At 34.9% G+C, this 21,118-nt stretch overlaps 1 protein-coding gene across 3 annotated transcripts in view; it reads right to left on the bottom strand.

Annotated features, from left to right (window-relative positions):
- The window catches only part of LOC148952570 (uncharacterized), an 81,493-nt gene that overhangs the window by 18,386 nt on the left and 41,989 nt on the right, over nucleotides 1-21,118 (bottom strand). For 2 of the 3 annotated variants that reach the window (XM_089089021.1, XM_089089022.1), the window contains exons 10-12: nucleotides 17,980-18,131; nucleotides 15,456-15,622; nucleotides 13,334-13,514 (exon numbers count right to left, since the gene is read on the bottom strand). In XM_089089021.1, coding sequence (XP_088945147.1) covers nucleotides 13,334-13,514; nucleotides 15,456-15,622; nucleotides 17,980-18,131 — 500 coding nt within the window. The remainder of the gene's footprint in view (nucleotides 1-13,333; nucleotides 13,515-15,455; nucleotides 15,623-17,979; nucleotides 18,132-21,118) is intronic. The other variant, XM_089089023.1, reaches the window with a different exon arrangement.

Raw genomic sequence — 21,118 nt, 5'->3', positions numbered from 1 at the left:
TCTGCTTCTGAATGACAAGAACCAGAATAGGAAGCTTGGTATCCAAATTATTGTATGTCCCTCTTGACACAACATTGAAATTTAGTTCAACGTGGTAACACGGGGACTTACAATTTTGATATAAAAAAAAATTGATAAAAAAATGGAATTCAAACTATTTTATCTCCATCTGTACACAACAGACAGAAGGTACAAAGTGGCAATACAGGGAGTTAATACTTAATTATGATGGAAAAGGTCAATGTAGTGTAGGATCCACAAGGGCATCTGCTTCTGAATGAAAAGAACCAGAATAGGAAGCTTGGTATCCAAATTAGTGTATGTCCCTCTTGACACAACGTTAAAATTTAGTTCAAAGTGGTAACACGGGGACTTAATATTAAATTATGAAGGAAAATTTAAATTTAGTGTAGAATCCAAAAGTGTATCTGCTTCTGAATAAAAAAAAAAAAAAAAAAAAAACAGAATAGGAAGCTTGGTATCCAAATTATTGTATGTCCCTCTTGACACAACTTTGAAAGGTTGTTCAACGTGGTAACACGGGGACTTACAATTTTGAGTGTGAAAATTGATAAAAAAAATGGAATCCAAACTATTTTATCCCCATCTGGACACAACAGACAGAAGGTACAAAGTGGCAATACAGGGAGTTAATACTTAATTATGATGGAAAAGGTCAATGTAGTGTAGGATCCACAAGGGTATCTGCTTCTGAATGACAAGAACCAGAATAGGAAGCTTGGTATCCAAATTATTGTATGTCCCTCTTGACACAACGTTGAAATTTAGTTCAACGTGGTAACACAGGGACTTACAATTTTGAGTACAAAAAAAAACTTGATAAAAAGAATGGAATTCAAACTATTTTATCCCAATCTGGACACAACAGACAGAAGGTGCAAAGTGGCAACACAAGGATTTAATACTTAAATATGATGGAAAAGGTCAATGTAGTGTAGAATCCACTAGGGTATCTGCTTCACAACGTTGAAAGTTAGTTCAACGTGGTAACACGGGGACTTTACATTTTGAATATGAAAAAAAAACTTGATAAAAAATGGAATTCAAACTATTTTATCCTCATCTGGACAAAACACAGCTAGAACGTACAAAATGGCAACACAGGAATTTAATACTTAATTATGATGGAAAAGGTCAATGTAGTGTAGGATCCACAAGGGCATCTGCTTCTGAATGAAAAGAACCAGAATAGGAAGCTTGGTATCCAAATTATTGTATGTCCCTCTTGACACAACATTGAAATTTAGTTCAGCGTGGTAACACGGGGACTTACAACAAACTGAATGTACAAAGTGGCAATACAGGGAGTTAAAACTTAATTATGATGGAAAAGGTCAATGTAGTGTAGTATCCACAAGGGTATCTGCTTCTGAATGACAAGAACCAGAATAGGAAGCTTGGTATCCAAATTATTGTATGTCCCTCTTGACACAACATTGAAATTTAGTTCAACGTGGTAACACGGGGACTTACAATTTTGATATAAAAAAAATTGATAAAAAAATGGAATTCAAACTATTTTATCTCCATCTGTACACAACAGACAGAAGGTACAAAGTGACAATACAGAGAGTTAATACTTAATTATGATGGAAAAGGTCAATGTAGTGTAGGATCCACAAGGGCATCTGCTTCTGAATGAAAAGAACCAGAATAGGAAGCTTTATATCCAAATTAGTGTATGTCCCTCTTGAAACAACGTTAAAATTTAGTTCAACGTGGTAACACGGGGACTTACACCAAACTGAAGGTACAAAGTGGCAATACAGGGAGTTAAAACTTAATTATGATGGAAAAGGTCAATGTAGTGTAGTATCCACAAGGGTATCTGCTTCTGAATGACAAGAACCAGAATAGGAAGCTTGGTATCCAAATTATTGTATGTCCCTCTTGACACAACATTGAAATTTAGTTCAACGTGGTAACACGGGGACTTACAATTTTGATATAAAAAAAAAATTGATAAAAAAATGGAATTCAAACTATTTTATCTCCATCTGTACACAACAGACAGAAGGTACAAAGTGGCAATACAGGGAGTTAATACTTAATTATGATGGAAAAGGTCAATGTAGTGTAGGATCCACAAGGGCATCTGCTTCTGAATGAAAAGAACCAGAATAGGAAGCTTGGTATCCAAATTAGTGTATGTCCCTCTTGACACAACGTTAAAATTTAGTTCAAAGTGGTACCACGGGTAATTAATATTAAATTTTGTAGGAAAATTTAAATTTAGTTTAGAAACCACAAGTTTATCTGCTTCTGAATAAAAAAAAAAAAAAAAAAAAAACAGAATAGGAAGCTTTGTATCCAAATTATTTTATTTCCCTCTTTACACAACGTTGAAAGGTTGTTCAACGTGGTAACACGGGGACTTACAATTTTGAGTGTGAAAATTGATAAAAAAAATGGAATCCAAACTATTTTATCCCCATCTGGACACAACAGACAGAAGGTACAAAGTGGCAATACAGGGAGTTAATACTTAATTATGATGGAAAAGGTCAATGTAGTGTAGGATCCACAAGGGTATCTGCTTCTGAATGACAAGAACCAGAATAGTAAGCTTGGTATCCAAATTATTGTATGTCCCTCTTGACACAACGTTGAAATTTAGTTCAACGTGGTAACACAGGGACTTACAATTTTGAGTACAAAAAAAAACTTGATAAAAAGAATGGAATTCAAACTATTTTATCCCAATCTGGACACAACAGACAGAAGGTGCAAAGTGGCAACACAAGGATTTAATACTTAAATATGATGGAAAAGGTCAATGTAGTGTAGAATCCACTAGGGTATCTGCTTCACAACGTTGAAAGTTAGTTCAACGTGGTAACACGGGGACTTAACATTTTGAATATGAAAAAAAAAACTTGATAAAAAATGGAATTCAAACTATTTTATCCTCATCTGGACAAAACACAGATAGAACGTACAAAATGGCAACACAGGGATTTAATACTTAATTATGATGGAAAAGGTCAATGTAGTGTAGGATCCACAAGGGTATCTGCTTCTCAATGAAAAGAACCAGAATAGGAAGCTTTGTATCCAAATTATTGTATGTCCCTCTTGACACAACATTGAAATTTAGTTCATCGTGGTAACACGGGGACTTACAACAAACTGAAGGTACAAAGTGGCAATACAGGGAGTTAAAACTTAATTATGATGGAAAAGGTCAATGTAGTGTAGTATCCACAAGGGTATCTGCTTCTGAATGACAAGAACCAGAATAGGAAGCTTGGTATCCAAATTATTGTATGTCTTGACACAACATTGAAATTTAGTTCAACGTGGTAACACGGGGACTTACAATTTTGATATAAAAAAAAATTGATAAAAAAAATGGAATTCAAACTATTTTATCTCCATCTGTACACAACAGACAGAAGGTACAAAGTGACAATACAGGGAGTTAATACTTAATTATGATGGAAAAGGTCAATGTAGTGTAGGATCCACAAGGGCATCTGCTTCTGAATGAAAAGAACCAGAATAGGAAGCTTGGTATCCAAATTAGTGTATGTCCCTCTTGACACAACGTTAAAATTTAGTTCAAAGTGGTAACACGGGGACTTACACCAAACTGAAGGTACAAAGTGGCAATACAGGGAGTTAAAACTTAATTATGATGGAAAAGGTCAATGTAGTGTAGTATCCACAAGGGCATCTGCTTCTGAATGAAAAGAACCAGAATAGGAAGCTTGGTATCCAAATTAGTGTATGTCCCTCTTGACACAACGTTAAAATTTAGTTCAAAGTGGTAACACGGGGACTTAATATTAAATTATTAAGGAAAATTTCAATGTAGTGTATAATCCACAAGGGTATCTGCTTCTGAATGAAAAAAAAAAAAAAAACAGAATAGGAAGCTTGGTATCTAAATTATTGTATGTCCCTCTTGACACAACGTTGAAAGGTGGTTCAACGTGGTAACACGGGGACTTACAATTTTGAGTATGAAAAAAAATTGATAAAAAAAAATGGAATCCAAACTATTTTATCCCCATCTGGACACAACAGACAGAAGGTACAAAGTGGCAATACAGGGAGTTAATACTTAATTATGATGGAAAAGGTCAATGTAGTGTAGGATCCACAAGGGTATCTGCTTCTGAATGACAAGAACCAGAATAGGAAGCTTGGTATCCAAATTATTGCATGTCCCTCTTGACACAACGTTGAAATTTAGTTCAACGTGGTAACACAGGGACTTACAATTTTGAGTACAAAAAAAAAACTTGATAAAAAGAATGGAATTCAAACTATTTTATCCCAATCTGGACACAACAGACAGAAGGTGCAAAGTGGCAACACAAGGATTTAATAATTAAATATGATGGAAAAGGTCAATGTAGTGTAGAATCCACCAGGGTATCTGCTTCACTACGTTGAAAGTTACTTCGACGTGGTAACACGGGGACTTTACATTTTGAATATGAAAAAAAAACTTGATAAAAAATGGAATTCAAACTATTTTATCCTCATCTGGACAAAACACAGATAGAACGTACAAAATGGCAACACAGGGATTTAATACTTAATTATGATGGAAAAGGTCAATGTAGTGTAGGATCCACAAGGGTATCTGCTTCTCAATGAAAAGAACCAGAATAGGAAGCTTGGTATCCAAATTATTGTATGTCCCTCTTGACACAACATTGAAATTTAGTTCAGCGTGGTAACACGGGGACTTACAACAAACTGAAGGTACAAAGTGGCAATACAGGGAGTTAAAACTTAATTATGATGGAAAAGGTCAATGTAGTGTAGTATCCACAAGGGTATCTGCTTCTGAATGACAAGAACCAGAATAGGAAGCTTGGTATCCAAATTATTGTATGTCCCTCTTGACACAACATTGAAATTTAGTTCAACGTGGTAACAAGGGGACTTACAATTTTGACATAAAAAAAATTGATAAAAAAATGGAATTCAAACTATTTTATCTCCATCTGTACACAACAGACAGAAGGTACAAAGTGGCAATACAGGGAGTTAATACTTAATTATGATGGAAAAGGTCAATGTAGTGTAGGGTCCACAAGGGCAGCTGCTTCTGAATGAAAAGAACCAGAATAGGAAGCTTGGTATCCAAATTAGTGTATGTCCCTCTTGACACAACGTTAAAATTTAGTTGAAAGTGGTAACACGGGGACTTACAACAAACTGAAGGTACAAAGTGGCAATACAGGGAGTTAAAACTTAATTATGATGGAAAAGGTCAATGTAGTGTAGTATCCACAAGGGTATCTGCTTCTGAATGACGAGAACCAGAATAGGAAGCTTGGTATCCAAATTATTGTATGTCCCTCTTGACACAACATTGAAATTTAGTTCAACGTGGTAACACGGGGACTTACAATTTTGATATAAAAAAAAAATTGATAAAAAAATGGAATTCAAACTATTTTATCTCCATCTGTACACAACAGACAGAAGGTACAAAGTGGCAATACAGGGAGTTAATACTTAATTATGATGGAAAAGGTCAATGTAGTGTAGGATCCACAAGGGCATCTGCTTCTGAATGAAAAGAACCAGAATAGGAAGCTTGGTATCCAAATTAGTGTATGTCCCTCTTGACACAACGTTGAAATTTAGTTCAACGTGGTAACACGGGGACTTACAACAAACTGAAGGTACAAAGTGGCAATACAGGGAGTTAATACTTAATTATGAATGAAAAGGTCAATGTAGTGTAGTATCCACAAGGGTATCTGCTTCAGAATGACAAGAACCAGAATAAGAAGCTTGGTATCCAAATTATTGTATGTCCCTCTTGACACAACGTTGAAATTTAGTTCAACGTGGTAACACGGGGACTTACAACAGACTGAAGGTACAAAGTGGCAATACAGGGAGTTAATACTTAATTATGAATGAAAAGGTCAATGTAGTGTAGTATCCACAAGGGTATCTGCTTCAGAATGACAAGAACCAGAATAAGAAGCTTGGTATCCAAATTATTGTATGTCCCTCTTGACACAACGTTGAAATTTAGTTCAACGTGGTAACACGGGGACTTACAATTTTGAGTACAAAAAAAAACTTGATAAAAAAATGGAATTCAAACAATTTTATCCCAATCTGGACACAACAGACAGATGGTGCAAAGTGGCAACACAAGGATTTAATACTTAAATATGATGGAAAAGCTCAATGCAGTGTAGAATCCACTAGGGTATCTGCTTCACGACGTTGAAAGTTAGTTCAACGTGGCAACACGGGGACTTTACATTTTGAATATAAAAAAAAAATCATAAAAAATGGAATTCAAACTATTTTATCCTCATCTGGACACAACACAGATAGAACGTACAAAATGGCAACACAGGGATTTAATATTTAATTATGATGGAAAAGGTCAATGTGGTGTAGGATCCACAGGGACACAACACAGATAGGACACAACACAAGCTTCTGAATGAAAAGAACCAGAATAGGAAGATCGGTATCCAAATTATTGCATGTCCCTCTTGACACAACGTTGAAAGTTAGTTCAACGTGGTAACACGGGGACTTACAATTTTGAGCATGAAAAAAAAATTGTTAAAAAAATGGAATTCAAACTATTTTATCCCCATCTGGACACAACAGATAGAAGGTACAAATTGGCAATACAGGCAATTAATACTTAAGTATGATGGAAAAGGTCAATGTAGTGTAGGATCCACAAGGGTATCTGCTTCTGAATGACAAAAACCAGAATAGGAAACTTGGTATCCAAATTCTAGTATGTCGCTCTTGACAAAACGTTTAAAGTTAGTTCAACGTGGTAACACGGGGACTCACAATTTTAAATCATAGACAGCGCAATCCCGCTGCCTAAGTAAAGAACGATGTAATAGTCGAAAATGATTGGAAGACAACTAACACCCCTTCCACGTCCACAATTTCCCCAAGCCCATCCAATCAAAATTTTGAGATAGACATTTTGTTAAACGTAGTTGAAAGTCCTGGAAATTGCCAATTGCCAGGTCTTTGCCAGCCTTGTCGTAAAAACTTCAAAAAGGACTCGTTCAATTCGGAATTGAGAGGGCTAGCGCCCTTATTAATAGTCAAAAGCGGTCAGAGGGCAAATGTCCCTCCCCCATACCTATCATTTCCCCAAACACTACCGATCAACATCTTGATACAGGCCTTTTGATGAACGTAGTTCAAGGTCCGGAAATTATGTTTTTGAGTATGACAACCCCCCATAGCCCTCAGGGCTAAGGCTTTAATTTATGCCCTGGGGACATATAATGTCATATAGAATGTTTTGTCGTAAAAACTTCAAGAAGGAATTTTTTGGCAGGAAATTGAAACGGCTATCGCCCTTTTTAATAGTTGAAAGTAAAGAGAGAGAGAATCGCCTTAACTCCGTCATATACTCCAATCTTTCCGACCAGACTGTTGATATGGCTATTTTGTTCAACTTAGTTGGAAGGTCTGGGAATAATGTCTTTGAGGATGACAACCCTCCCCCAATAGTCCTTATGACTAAGGTCGTAAATTATGCCCTTGGGACATATAACGTTTTTATAGAAAGTTTTGTCGTAGAAGCTTCAAAAAGGGCTCATTCGATTGGAAATTGAGAGGACTAGTGCCTTTTTTGTTAGTTGAAAGTGAACAGAGGACAAATGTCTCCCTCCACGTCATTTCGCAAAACACTTTCAATCAAGATGTTGACATAGCCATTTTATTCAACCTATAAGAAAGGTACGGAAATTTTGTCTTTAAGAATCAAAAATTCCCCCAGCCCTCAGGCCAAGGGTTGTAAGTTATGCCCTGGGGACATATAGGTTTTTATAGAAAGTGTGGTCATATAACTTCAAAGGGGGCTAATTGGATTGGAAATCAGAAGCTCTAGTGCTCTTTTTAAGAGCAAAGTAATCAGAGGGCCGCTATCCTGTCCCCCCTACACACACGTCATATTGTCCCGAAATGCATCTAATAGAAATTTTGAGATAGCCATTCTATACAAAATAGTCTAAATATCATATAACAAGGCTTTTGGGGTTGAAAAGAACCCCAGAGACTATGGGCAAGGGTTGTAAGTTATGCCCAGGGGGTATTAAAGGTTTTTACGGAAGGGATGGCTGTTTAACTTCAGAAGAGGCTCAGTCTTTCTCCCTGAAAAAGACTGTGTCAATATAAAACGAACAGAAATTAATCAAAAAAACTTTTTCGCACAAAATAAGTTTTTCAAAAAAAAGTAAAGAACTCCATTAAACCAAAAATGAACAAAAATAGAATCAAATAATTTACCAAGGATACAACTACCACAAATCAGTATCGATAAACAAAAGAAAACAAAAACAAACAGAAATTAAAATAAGTCAAACTCAAAACGAGCAGAAATTAATCTGTGTAGGGTTCTAAACCCTATGCCTTCTAAAAGCTAGAATATAATTTGTACTTTACTGAAAATTTTTTTTTTAATGTTTTTACTTTTATAACCTTAACAAATCAAAAACTAATTCAGATTTTAAGGAATAAATATCAGCAAATGTATATTAAACTTACAATGCTCAATTTTCTCATTTGAATTTATTTTTGTTTTGGGTTTCATTTATTTATTGATACTGATTTGTGGTAGATGTATGCTTGGTAGATAATTTGATTCTATTTTTATTCATTTTTGGTTTAATGGAGTTCTTTACTTTTTTTTGAAAAACATATTTTGTGGAAAAAGTTTTTTTAATTAACATGAAAAGACTGGAATTCAAACTATTTTATCCCCATCTGGACACAAAAGACAGAAGGTACAAAAAGGAAACACAGGAATTTAATACTTAATTATGATACAAAGTTTCGATGTAGTGTAGGATCCACAAGGGTATCTGCTTCTGAATGACAAGAACCAGAATAGGAAGCTTGGTATCCAAATTCTTGTATGTCCCTCTTGACACAACGTTGAACGTTAGTTCAACGTGGTAACACAGTGACTTAACATTTTGAATATGAAAAAAAATTGATAAAAAATGGAATTCAAACGATTTTATCCTCATCTGGACACAACACAGATAGAACGTAAAAAATGGCAACACAGGGATTTAATACTTAATTATGATGTAAAAGTCAATGTAGTGCAGGATCCACAAGGGTATCTGCTTCTGAATGACAAGAACCAGAACAGTAGGCTTGGTATCCAAATTATTGTACGTCCCTCTTGACACAACGTTGAAATTTAGTTCAACATGGTAATACGGAGACTTACAATTTTGAGTATTAAAAAAAAAAACTTGATAAAAAAAATGGAATTCAAACTATTTTATCCCCATCTGGACAGAAAAGACAGAAGGTGCAGAGTGGCAACACAGGTATTTAATACTTAAATATGATGGTATATTGTAGGTTATGGTATATGATCCAATAGGGTATCTGCTTCTGAATAACAAGAACCAGAATAGGAAACTTGGTATCCAAATTCTTGTGTTGGTATCCAAATTCAACGTTGACAGTTAGTTTAACGTGGTAACACGTGAACCTACAATTTATGAAAAAAAAACTTAATAAAAAAATGGAATTCAAACTATTTTAGTCTCATCTGGACACATTATAGATAGAAGGTACAAAATGGCAACACGTGGATTTAATTCTTAATTATGTTGCAAAAGGTCAATGAAGTGTAGGATCCACAAGGGTATCTGCTTCTGAATGACAAGAACCAGAATAGGAAGCTTGGTATCCAAATTTGTGTATGTCCCTCTTGACACAACGTTGAAAGTTAGTTCAACGTGGTAACACGGGGACTTACAATTTTGAAAAAAAAAAAAAAAAAATGGAATTAAAACTATTTTATCCCCATCTGGACACAACAGACAGAGGGTATAAAGGGACAAAACAGGGATATAATACTTAATTATGATGAAAAAGGTCAATGTAGGTAGTGTAAGATCCACAAAGGTATCTGCTTCTGAATGACGAGAACCAGAATAGGAAACTTGGTATCCAAATTCTTGTATGTCCCTCTTGACATAAAGTTGAAAGTTAGTTCAATGTGGTAACACGGGGAGTTAAAATTTTGAATATGAAAAAAAAAATCATAAAAAAATGGAATTCAAACTATTTTATCCCCATCTGGACACAACAGACAGAAGGTATAAAGTGGCAATACATGGAGTTAATACTTAATTATGATGGAAATCTGCTTCTGAATACCAGAATAGGAAGCTTGGTATCCAAATTATTGTATGTCCCTCTTGACACAACGTTGAAATTTAGTTCAACGTGGTAACACGGGGACTTACAATTTTTAGTATAAAAAAAAACAAACTTGATAAAAAAAAAAGGAATTCAAACTATTTTATCCCAATCTGGACACAACAGACAGAAGGTGCAAAGTGGCAACACAAGGATTTAATGCTTAAATATGATGGAAAAGGTCAATGTAGTGTAGAATCCACTAGGGTATCTGCTTCACAACGTTGAAAGTTAGTCCAACGTGGTAATACGGGGACTTTACATTTTGAATATAAAAAAAAACTTGATGAAAAATGGAATTCAAACCATTTTATCCTCATCTGGACAAAACACAGATAGAACGTACAAAATGGCAACACAGGGATTTAATACTTAATTATGATGGAAAAGGTCAATGTAGTGTAGGATCCACAAGGGTATCTGCTTCTGAATGAACCAGAATAGGAAACTTGGTATCCAAATTATTGTATGTCCCTCTTGACACAACGTTGAAAGTTAGTTCAACGTGGAAACACGGGGACTTACAATTTTGAGTATAAAAAAAAATTAATAATAAATAGAATTCGAACTATTTTATCCCCATCTGGACACAACAGACAGAAGGTACAAAGTGGCAATACAGGGAGTTAATACTTAATTACGATGGAAAAGGTCAATGTAGTGTAAGATCCACAAGGGTATCTGCTACTGAATGACAAGAACCAGAAAAGGAAGCTTGGTATACAAATTCTTCTATGTTCCTCTTGACACAACGTTGAAAGTCAGTTCAACGTGGTAACATGGGGACTTACAATTTTGAATATGGAAAAAAAAAACTTGATAAAAAAATGGAGTTGAAACTATTTTATCCCCCTTTGGACACAACGTAAAAAGAAGGTACAAAATGGCAACACAGGGATTTAATACTTAATTATGATGGAAAAGGTCAATGTAGTGTTGGATCCACAAGTGTATCTGCTTCTGATGGCAAGAACCAGATTAGGAAGCTTGGTATCCAAATTCTTGTATGACCCTCTTGACACAACTCTGAAAGTAAGTTCAACGCGGTAACACGGGGACTAAAAATTGTTATTATGGCAAAGAATCTTAATTTAGGATAGGGCATGCGAGCCCATCTGCTTTTAGGTGAAAAAACAAAAGAAAAAAAAGGAATCCAAATTATTCAATGTTCCTCTTACCAAAGCACTGAAAGAAGGTTCAAAATGGTAATACAGGAACTTGACACTTCTTATTATTAAAAAGTTCATATGGTGTAGGACCCACAAGGGTATCTGGTTCTGAATAACAAAAACCAGAATAAAAAGCTTCATATACAAATTCTTGTGTGTACCTCTTGAAACAACATTTAAAGGAAGTCTAACATGATATCACCTGAATCTGTAATTAGGTTAGAATTGGAATCCAAACAATTTTATGTCCTTCTTGACAAAACGCCGAAAGAAAATTCAACGTGATGGCACCACGAGAACGTACAACTGTTAAAGTGCGTTTTTATACAGGATAGGAATTCGAAATCCACAATTTTTTCTGTCCCTTTTGATGCCACGTGACATGTCAACGTGACAACACAGGGACTTGACACTTAGTGTGATTTCAATGCAGCGTAGGACCTGTAAGCCTATCTTCTTTTAAACGATAAAATGTAACAGAGAAGGGGTGGGGTGTATTATTATAAATAAGAATACTCATAGCATTAAAACACATATTAAAGAATATAAATAGAATAGAAAGCTTAAGATTTGGCTAAAAAAAAAAAGATGCAATGAACCAGCAATCAGGGAAATGAGGGAATTACACGGACAGGCTTTTTCAGCAATGACCACCTGCGAAGTATGACTTTACAAAAGCTTTTTTAACAGCAGGCTGCCCAGTGGACACTTCACTGGTCTGAAAATCTTCGGCAGCTGCCTTCCGATACTCTGGCTCGGTTTGTGGAAACATCCAATAAGAAGGTCTTGTTAAATGCACTAGCCCTTGCTGCTGATCTCCCCACGCGGAGAATTCTGACGACGCTCTCAACCCTACCCAAGCATGAAGATTAAGTTAAGTAAGTCAATTAAAGTTAAGAACCAGCAATTCAGCTCAAACTTGAAAATTTATGTAAAAAGCTAAATTAAGTATTACATATATGATTAGACTAAATATATGTAAGTATAATTAAAGTATGATCAAAGGCTTGCATAATATTAGTATAACAAAGGACAAAATAAACAAAGATTGAGTATGAAATTAGGAAAGACAAAATAAGTTAAAAAAAAGAGTTAGTTGGTAACTAAAATAATTACGACAAAACTCAAAGCCCTAGAGTAGAATCGGAAAATAATTGCAAGGAAGGAAGACATCTATTCAATACCGTGCAATTTTGGCAAAATGCCGAAGTTTAGTTGACGACTTTTATTTAGGAAGAACAGTTTTTAGAAGTTTCCAGGAGGGGATGGTTTCTTTGAAGTTTGCTACCTCACTTTTACTATATTGCTTTTTAAAAATAGAACATTACTGTTATTTAAAGATAAAACTATACATTTGATTCACTTCACAATATAGATTTTAGTTTCTTAAAGCTTTGAAACAGAAATCCAGGACTGGATCCGCAATAGAGGTTTTTAGCTCAGCGAGTTATTAAAGGAAAATTGCCTTTTCGTATTGTAGACAATCACCATCTCGTTAGTTGAGGATCGTCCCTTTGCTATGTCTAAAATTATCCAAGACCAAATATTAAATTTGGTTCAGTTCAGTTTACTTGTATTTACAACCAAAAAAGACACTAGACTAAACTACCAATACACGCCCCAATAAGGGTACAAAGAGCACTTGCGGCTGGGCGGGTACATACAACTAACTAACTATTTATTAACTCAAAACAAAAAGATATGAAAAAGATGACCAATCCTTCATCACCTCATAATACTAATTAATAATGAGAAAAAAAAAAATAACAAAAATTACTTATGAGCCTCGACCTACCAAATACTTTTGAGCTTAATTTTAATAACCCCAAGTGCCCAGCCGGACGAATACTCTTCGGAATGGATTTCTACACAGTAGGCCCCAAAAATTTGGACCCAAACCATAACTAAAATACATAATAATAAAGAAGAGATAAATTAATACAAACCTTGAAAGTTTTTGGTTGACCTTGAATGGATAAAGTTTCGTTTTGTCCCTGATGGCCCTCAATGTGCCGCAATAGATTTCCCCTGTGGCGGAATGACTTCATACAAACGGGGCATTGGTGGTCTTTCGCGGCCGGCATTGGTGGTGTATAATTAGGATCATGGTATAAATTGATATGCCGCCTAAAAACAGATGGAAACATTAGTGTTGGGCCAGAAAAGGCAACAATAAATTTTGAGCAAACCAAGAAATATTTATGAAGAAAACGAATGAGCTGACATTTGGCATTGGCACCTTCTTCCAGCTGGCATTCATGGAGTAGAATTAGGTTTATAATATAAACTAATGTGGCAACAATAAATAAATGCAAGCCCTAGTGTGAAACTAAAAAATGTACTAACTTTGTAGAAACTAAGAATTTACCAGAAAAAGAAAAATTGAGGTTATACAGATTATATTTCGCATTAGTGGCATATTGGACCTCCCACCTGCGGGATACAATTATGGTGATAAATCAGCTAAAAATAAATGCAAACACTAGTGCTGGGCTAGAAAAGAGAACAATACAGATTTGGAAAACTAAGAAACATTTATCAAGACTACTTGAAAATGAAGAAAACGAGTATGCAACTGATATTTGAGACAGGGATCATGTTTCAGCTGACATTCATGGCATAAACTAATATGGGTACTTTCCCATTATGTGGACACCTACAAAAAGTCAAGTTTGGTTAATGCTAATGAAATAAAATAAAATAGGATGAATATATAATAATTTAGAAACAAATTTTGGCTATCTAATTGCACATTAGGGTGGGGGTGGGGCTAAAGCATAGAATATATTCAATAAGTAACCTAAACTAGGTACCTTTTTCTCCCCCTAAACCCCAAAAAACAACAGTTTAAATATCGTAAATTCAATGAGAAACCACGCTCTTCGATCAATTTAAATAACAATTACCCGCTTTACGAGTCTCCATCACTGCATTCATTTGACGGTGTATAGCCGAGGTGTCCACATAATGGGAAAGTACCCCAATATGGCACCTACAAATTAGGTGCGAACCCTAGTGCGGAACTGAGAGAGGTACAAATACATTTTGAGAAAACCATGAAAAATGTATAAAGGAAAATTAAAATTGAGGTTATACTGCTGATACTTTGCATTGGTGGCATATTGCAGCTGTCACTTATACCATACAATCATGGTGTTATAGCGTCTTAAAAAATGTAAACACTACTGTTGATACTCAATGACCACATCACCAAGCAAATACTTCGTTCTGCTCTTTTGCCAGATTGGCGCAGGCGACCTGCCATTTAATTTTAATTGAATATTTTTTCGGTCATTGTCAAAACGACGTCGAGCTGGTTGGTGGATTTCAAAAGTTTGGCCGAAGATGGGATAGCTGCTGGCTCTGGTTTGCTAAGAACCTGACACAGGATCACGACATATGGGAGTTAATCATACAGAATCTTCTGGATGCCGGGTGAGGCGTTCACCTTTGGTCTCGAGCCAAGTACAAGTAAATAAGTAGCACAACAAAATGTTGGAGCAATGTATAGACGACGTTGGACATAACAAGTTTTTAAATAAAAATGTATACTCTAACTACTTGCAAAGGCCCAATATGTCTCACTTTTGGTAAGAAATCCTGCACATTTTCATATGATTTTTAGTCCCCTCCCCCAATTGATACCCCTCTTTTTAGTTGCTGACAAGCAAAATCTGAATTTGATGAACGTTTTACTGAATTACGTTTTACCATTTATGCCCTGTACCAAAGAGATGAGCTTCTCTCATAATTATGAACGCAGCGGGGGTCTTACAAATAAGAGAAGTAATAAAAGAAAAACTATTTAACGCCCCCCCCCCTAAAAAAAACACCCCACCCACCCAACAATAGTCGTGGATATACCCTTGTTAGTTCAATTTTTTTTCTTGAATATTTTAATTTTTCTTTTTTTTAATTTTATATACATTCACAGAATTATTTACAGAAATTTAGAAGCGCATAAACATGCAAAAGCAAGTATTTGACAAATATATATTATATTTGTAACTCATATTTAATAAACCCCTATTTGATTCAAGGCAAAAGAAAAGATGTGAAAAAACTCACTTAAGGAGCTGTTTCTGTCTAAACGATTGGTTGCACAGATCACAACGGAAAGGTTTCTCGTCAGTATGAGTCAACATGTGATTTTCTAGATGACGGGCAGAGTAACTAGCATATGGACATAACTCACATCGGTGGCACTTTTCGCCTTCATGTGTCTTTGAATGCAGCTAAAATATTATATGAAGACATGAGAAATACGACAAAAAACTAGCCCGAATAAAAGAAAGACAAACTAGCACAAAATATCCAAAACGAAATCCTAAAGAAATAGGTTTGAGCAACTCAAACCTATTTGAGCAACTCAGTCTATCTGACCAAATAAGCTTCTTAAATTTGTGGAAATTTAGTCTCAAAACTCTTTTGAGACTTTTAAGTATTAATACCGAAAAGTAAATAAAAGAACTTTCTCAGCCGTTGAAAATTAAACTCTTTTAGAAGCTAATTCGACCAAGTCTATAAGCCCTAATTGAGGCATGTGCTTTGTGTTATCAATAAAAATACTTCTTTTCTTCTTTATAATTTTGAACAATTACTATTTTCTATAACATTAGCTTTTTTTGCAAGAAATATTTTTTAGTACCCCATTACAACCGTATAAGGACAACATGGGGTTTAGAATACGTTAATAGACAATTTTCAGAAATTCTAGTTAAAATCAACAAGAAGCCATTAGTGTTAGTTTCATTTAAATTTAAAGAATTAGAAATTATCTTGAATAGAAAGTTTATACAAAGTCTAAAAAGATAAAAGTTTTACGAAATAGAAATAATCCAATTAACTTTTACATCAACATCATAATATTGTGGTAAAGTGGTTTTAAGGCGATTTCTCATTTTCCTATTAAGCATACACATGCCAGGATGTGCTCCTTATCTTAATAAAAAGTGATATTTCTAAACTTTTGCATTTGCATCTTAATATTTTTACTAAATTCCAAATTTGACTTAATTAGAAAGCTTCACTACAATATTCAACTCAAAGAACTTCGGCACAAGCTGCCTCAAATTGGGAAGTTGTTGAATAGGCTATCGTAAAGTCAAAAATTTTGTAAAGGCATTTCATCATTTTGCGAGAGCATTGTTTTAAATATTTCAATTTAAAGCTGTGTAGCCTACAGCTGTAATCATTGAAATAAATAGACTAAAATTTAGTCACAGTGTATACATTTCAAAACAGATCCTCCACATAATATACTCAAAATTTAAATCCCCTCAGCTTGATAACCATCTCCTATGGTTAAACAGTTGCCTTAAGGTATCACCAAACTTGTTTCAACTAGAGAAAGTAGCAAGCCCAAGAAATTCTTCGAATTATAATTGAATCTTAGACCTGTCATGCTTGACGTAAATGACGTATTTCTATTTCGCAGTGTTTAGCTTCTTCTTTTCCGAACTGGAAATTCTGAGAAATTAGTAAACCAAATGACATTTTTATGTCTCCTCCACTGGAGACCAGCCATAATTTTTGAGTTATTAATACTACAATAAGACGGATCTAATGAATGAGGGCAAAGGGAGTCACTACAGCCCCCGTCTCCCCGGCTTGGCTTGAAGGCAGTCCATAATTCTACAGGTTTACTTACATTTATACATATCTGTGGATGAGAAAAATAATTAAAAATACTCAAGAATCAAACAAGGAAAAAGAAAACCTTCAAAACTGTAGTCTCTAGATCTGTTGGCTGGAGACCAGACTGGAACCACAAATTATTTCAAAGACAACCCCAGTTTATCTTAATACCTTATACCAATATGAAGCCGCATAGTTTGCCATTTATTCAAACTGAAACCACGTTATTGAACAGAACAAATTATTTTTACAAGTTGCTCCCAACTTAGTATATAAGCGTCTACTGCACTGGATCCTTGACTGTAGGGCAAAATATATTGCAAAAACTGCCCAATATAATTTTTTCTGGCGCACTAAAGCTATTGTTCATGATTTACCATACCATATTATTCAGCTATGGACAGCCCTTTCACATTTTGTTCTCAATCTAGTATCATATTGTTCTCCCTTACAGTTTGCTGCAGTAGCTCTAGAAGCCCATTTTGTCACAATTTTTGGGTATTGGATCCACAAGCCCCCATCCCTACCATGCAAAAGTAAGGAGAGTAAAGTTGGTTATCGTTTTTTTTTTATTATTTTTTTTTTCCAAAACAGACCAGGAAAGGATTATCCATTTCATCTCACAAGTGCTTTCATTGTTTCTGTTTTCGACAAACAGAACCGAGAACAGAAGAACACGAAGTTGTGGCTATTTCAGCCGTTTTAATCTTAACTAAAAGCCCTACAAAAAAAAACACATTAAATAACAAAGAAAGATTCAGAAAAATCAGGAAAAGAAGTGGCAGGACTGATGTAACAAACTAACTACGAAAAGAAATATATTAAAAACTTTCCCTGACCAGATTTAGAAATTTACAAGACATGCCTTTAAATCTCAAGGGGGCAAAGGTGAGAGAAAAATCACAGCTATAATTCAGGTAAGGTACCTTCAGACAACAAGAGAAAGGCATCTTACCTTATAGCTATAGCGGTCAGGGAAAGTCCGGGAGCAACGAGAACACTTAACTGGTTTTTCTGCAGTGTGAAGCTTCTGAATATGAATCCTAAGGTCTGTTTTTCTACCACAAGTCGCTGGGCAAAGTTGGCACTGATAGACTGGCTTATTCCCTAAACAAAACAAACAGAACAGTCAATAGACGGGACAAAACAAAACATTAAAAAACAAAAGATGTTTATATATAAAACTTGTAAATCAGCTAGGACTGGATTTATTCAATTCTTCTGTAGACGTTACTTTTTATTAACTTTTGTCACTTTTTTATTTTAGCTGGAAATTTTTCGAATGGAAAAATTAACTCCATAAAATGTATTTAAAGTGTGCCTTCAGGAAGCACTATCACTGTACAGTAAACAGGGCAATACTATGTACCACTTTTTGCTGTTTTTATCATGTCATCTTCTTTATTATTCGCAATAACAATATCAAGTATCACTAATTCTTTCCCATTTCTTGCAGAACCCTTGAGGTAGTGAGATGGATTGATCTCCACTCGGAAGTACGGGGCCGGGTTTGACGCCAGCTTCCATTGGGTTGGCCATAGGATTGTTACCTGTCCTTGTAAAAAAAAAACATTCAGCAAACAGTACGTCGACAATTATCGGTACCGAGTTAGGATGAATAGCCTGTACCTCGTCCAAAGTATAAGTAAGCAGGTTCTGGGAGAAATTAACCCATCCAAATCTTTTTTGTATCCTTATATTTGCAATGCTTCGAATATACCACTGGTATTTACATATAGAGTCGAATTTAATTGAATATACTTGTGTAAATAGCGACGAAGTCAAAACTACCTTTCCATAACGAACAAACACATTTAGAAACAATAAGGAAAATTTTCAAGAGTGTGGAATTCAATTCAGTGAATATTTCGGCGCTATGTCCAAGGGCCGTCCTCAGCACAACAACAAAAAAAAACATAAATAAAAAAAACTTGCATTAAATTACGAACTTTAGAACATTTTTTAAGCTTTTATAACAGCCCTAGCATCATTACTTCTACGAATTTCAACCAGGACTGATAAATAAAGAGATGTGAGATGATAAAATCCTTCGAACGAAATAAAATAATTAAATACAAGCTTTCAAAGTTAATCTTACTTTTCTGGCAGCAAGCCTAAAAGGCCTTTTTGTAACAGGCTCCCTATTATTGTCTATTGATTTAAAAAATATATTGTTATATCATTTTTAATTAATTTTGTGCATAAAGAATTTAATAAATATTTCCCTAAGACCCTATTTAATCATAATATTTCTTTAATTGAATTCCACTGTCTTGAGAAAATATTTCCTATTATTTCTAAGTGTCTTTGTTCGTTAATACAATTAACAAACAAATGAACGAACGTTTGTTGTGGTAAACAATTAAAAAATTCCAGCAATTTAAGGTGCTTAGAAGATCCTAACAAGTCTTATTTGCAGTATCAAAGACATCTCTTCCACAGGGACTATATAAGATAAAAGACGCAAGTGGATTTTAATGTGTTTGATTACTTATCCGACGAACCCGATTACATATCCTTAGCGTTTCACGAGACGTAAATGAAGTCAAATGTTAGGATTACTACTTGAAACTGTTTGAACAGTTTCAAGGACTGTTACTTGAAAAGGCTATAAAAAAGGCTGTATCTAGGGGAAGGAGAAGCGGGGGTAGGGGGTTTCACCTCCCCCCCCCCCCCGAAATGTTTGTACGACTCGTAAAAACGTAACAAAAATTAATGTAAACTAATTACTGATGCGTTTTTAAAGTTTTCGTACCCCCCCCCCACCAAAAAAAAACTGGATACAACTCTGGCTACAAATAGCCAGGCTGTCACTCTAGCTATCACTCAACTCATAGCAACACATCCATTTAATGTATCGATAATATTAGTTTAATTATTATTTTATTATATTTTAATATTAGTTTTACCATTTAGAGCATCGTTGTCGGATAAGTTACACCTGCTAACTCCAGAAAGTACAGGATAAGTGACGTCATATGTAAATAAACAATTAAATCTTTTCAAAAAAAACATGTCAAATTGCACAAATGGAACAAAAAGGACAGTAATTGTGAAATACGTCACACCTTCAGGGATCCGTAAACAAGTTTAAGTTGAAGCGCATATGATCATTGTTGTTATTCACCTAGTTGTCCATAAGCCTTTCAACTAGCATGTGGCCAGATAAGTATAGCTCGTTATCTTTTACAGATTACAACCGGGAAAGTAAGTTTCCAAACTCACTCTATATGTCAATTTTAAAGGAACGAAAACAAGCGATCCAATGGGAGTCTTAAAAACTTTTCCCAATATTATCATACAAAGATATTTTGATAATTACTATGAATTCGCCATGAGAAATATACAAACACCAAGTGCTAAAATCGATACGACAGGCATGAATTGTAAATAGAGAATCCACTAACTTAATTTATTTCCATAAATTTCTTTTAAATTTATACTTACGCAATACTCAAGTTTGGATGCTACACCTGGCACCACCGACACGGCATACATGGCACCACCTGGCACCCGGCACCCCCGACACGATGATCGTAAAATTATACCACGGATATTTGCATAAGTTCATTTCTGATTTGAAAAAATCAAGTTCGTAAAACAGCATTATCTACCAATAATTTCACTTAACATTTTCTCTGCTGTAATACCTAATTTGGTTTTAAAGCAATTTAGTATTGAAGTTGGCAACTATATATGGTGACTTGTTTTTTACTTTAGTAGTTACTCTCATGGTAAGAAGATTCGATGCCTTAATTGCCCAATCATGTCCATAATGAATGTTTTTGGTTTGTGTGACCAAATTAGTTAGTTCAAGTTCATTTAATTTGTCATTAAATCACTACAAGGCAAAATAACACTTTTACAATATGAATCAATGGAAAACAAAATATTTACAGAGGGTGCCTACACAGTGAGATCACATTATTTGATCTCACTGTTCTACAATTCTCAATTCTACCAGTTAGAATTGATCACAACTTGTAGAACTTGGATAAGAGATCCGACTAAACGAAAAACTAAAAACGGACACATACTTTCCCAGAAATCTTAGAAAAACCATTTAACTTCTCTCGTTTTGTGCCAGAGACAGA

The sequence above is a fragment of the Artemia sp. Qi Xiang Cuo genome, chromosome 5 (assembly GCF_049724085.1).
Source record: "Artemia sp. Qi Xiang Cuo chromosome 5, ASM4972408v1, whole genome shotgun sequence".
Classification (NCBI taxonomy): Eukaryota; Metazoa; Arthropoda; class Branchiopoda; order Anostraca; family Artemiidae; genus Artemia; species Artemia sp. Qi Xiang Cuo.
This window is presented reverse-complemented; position numbering and strand designations above follow the sequence as displayed.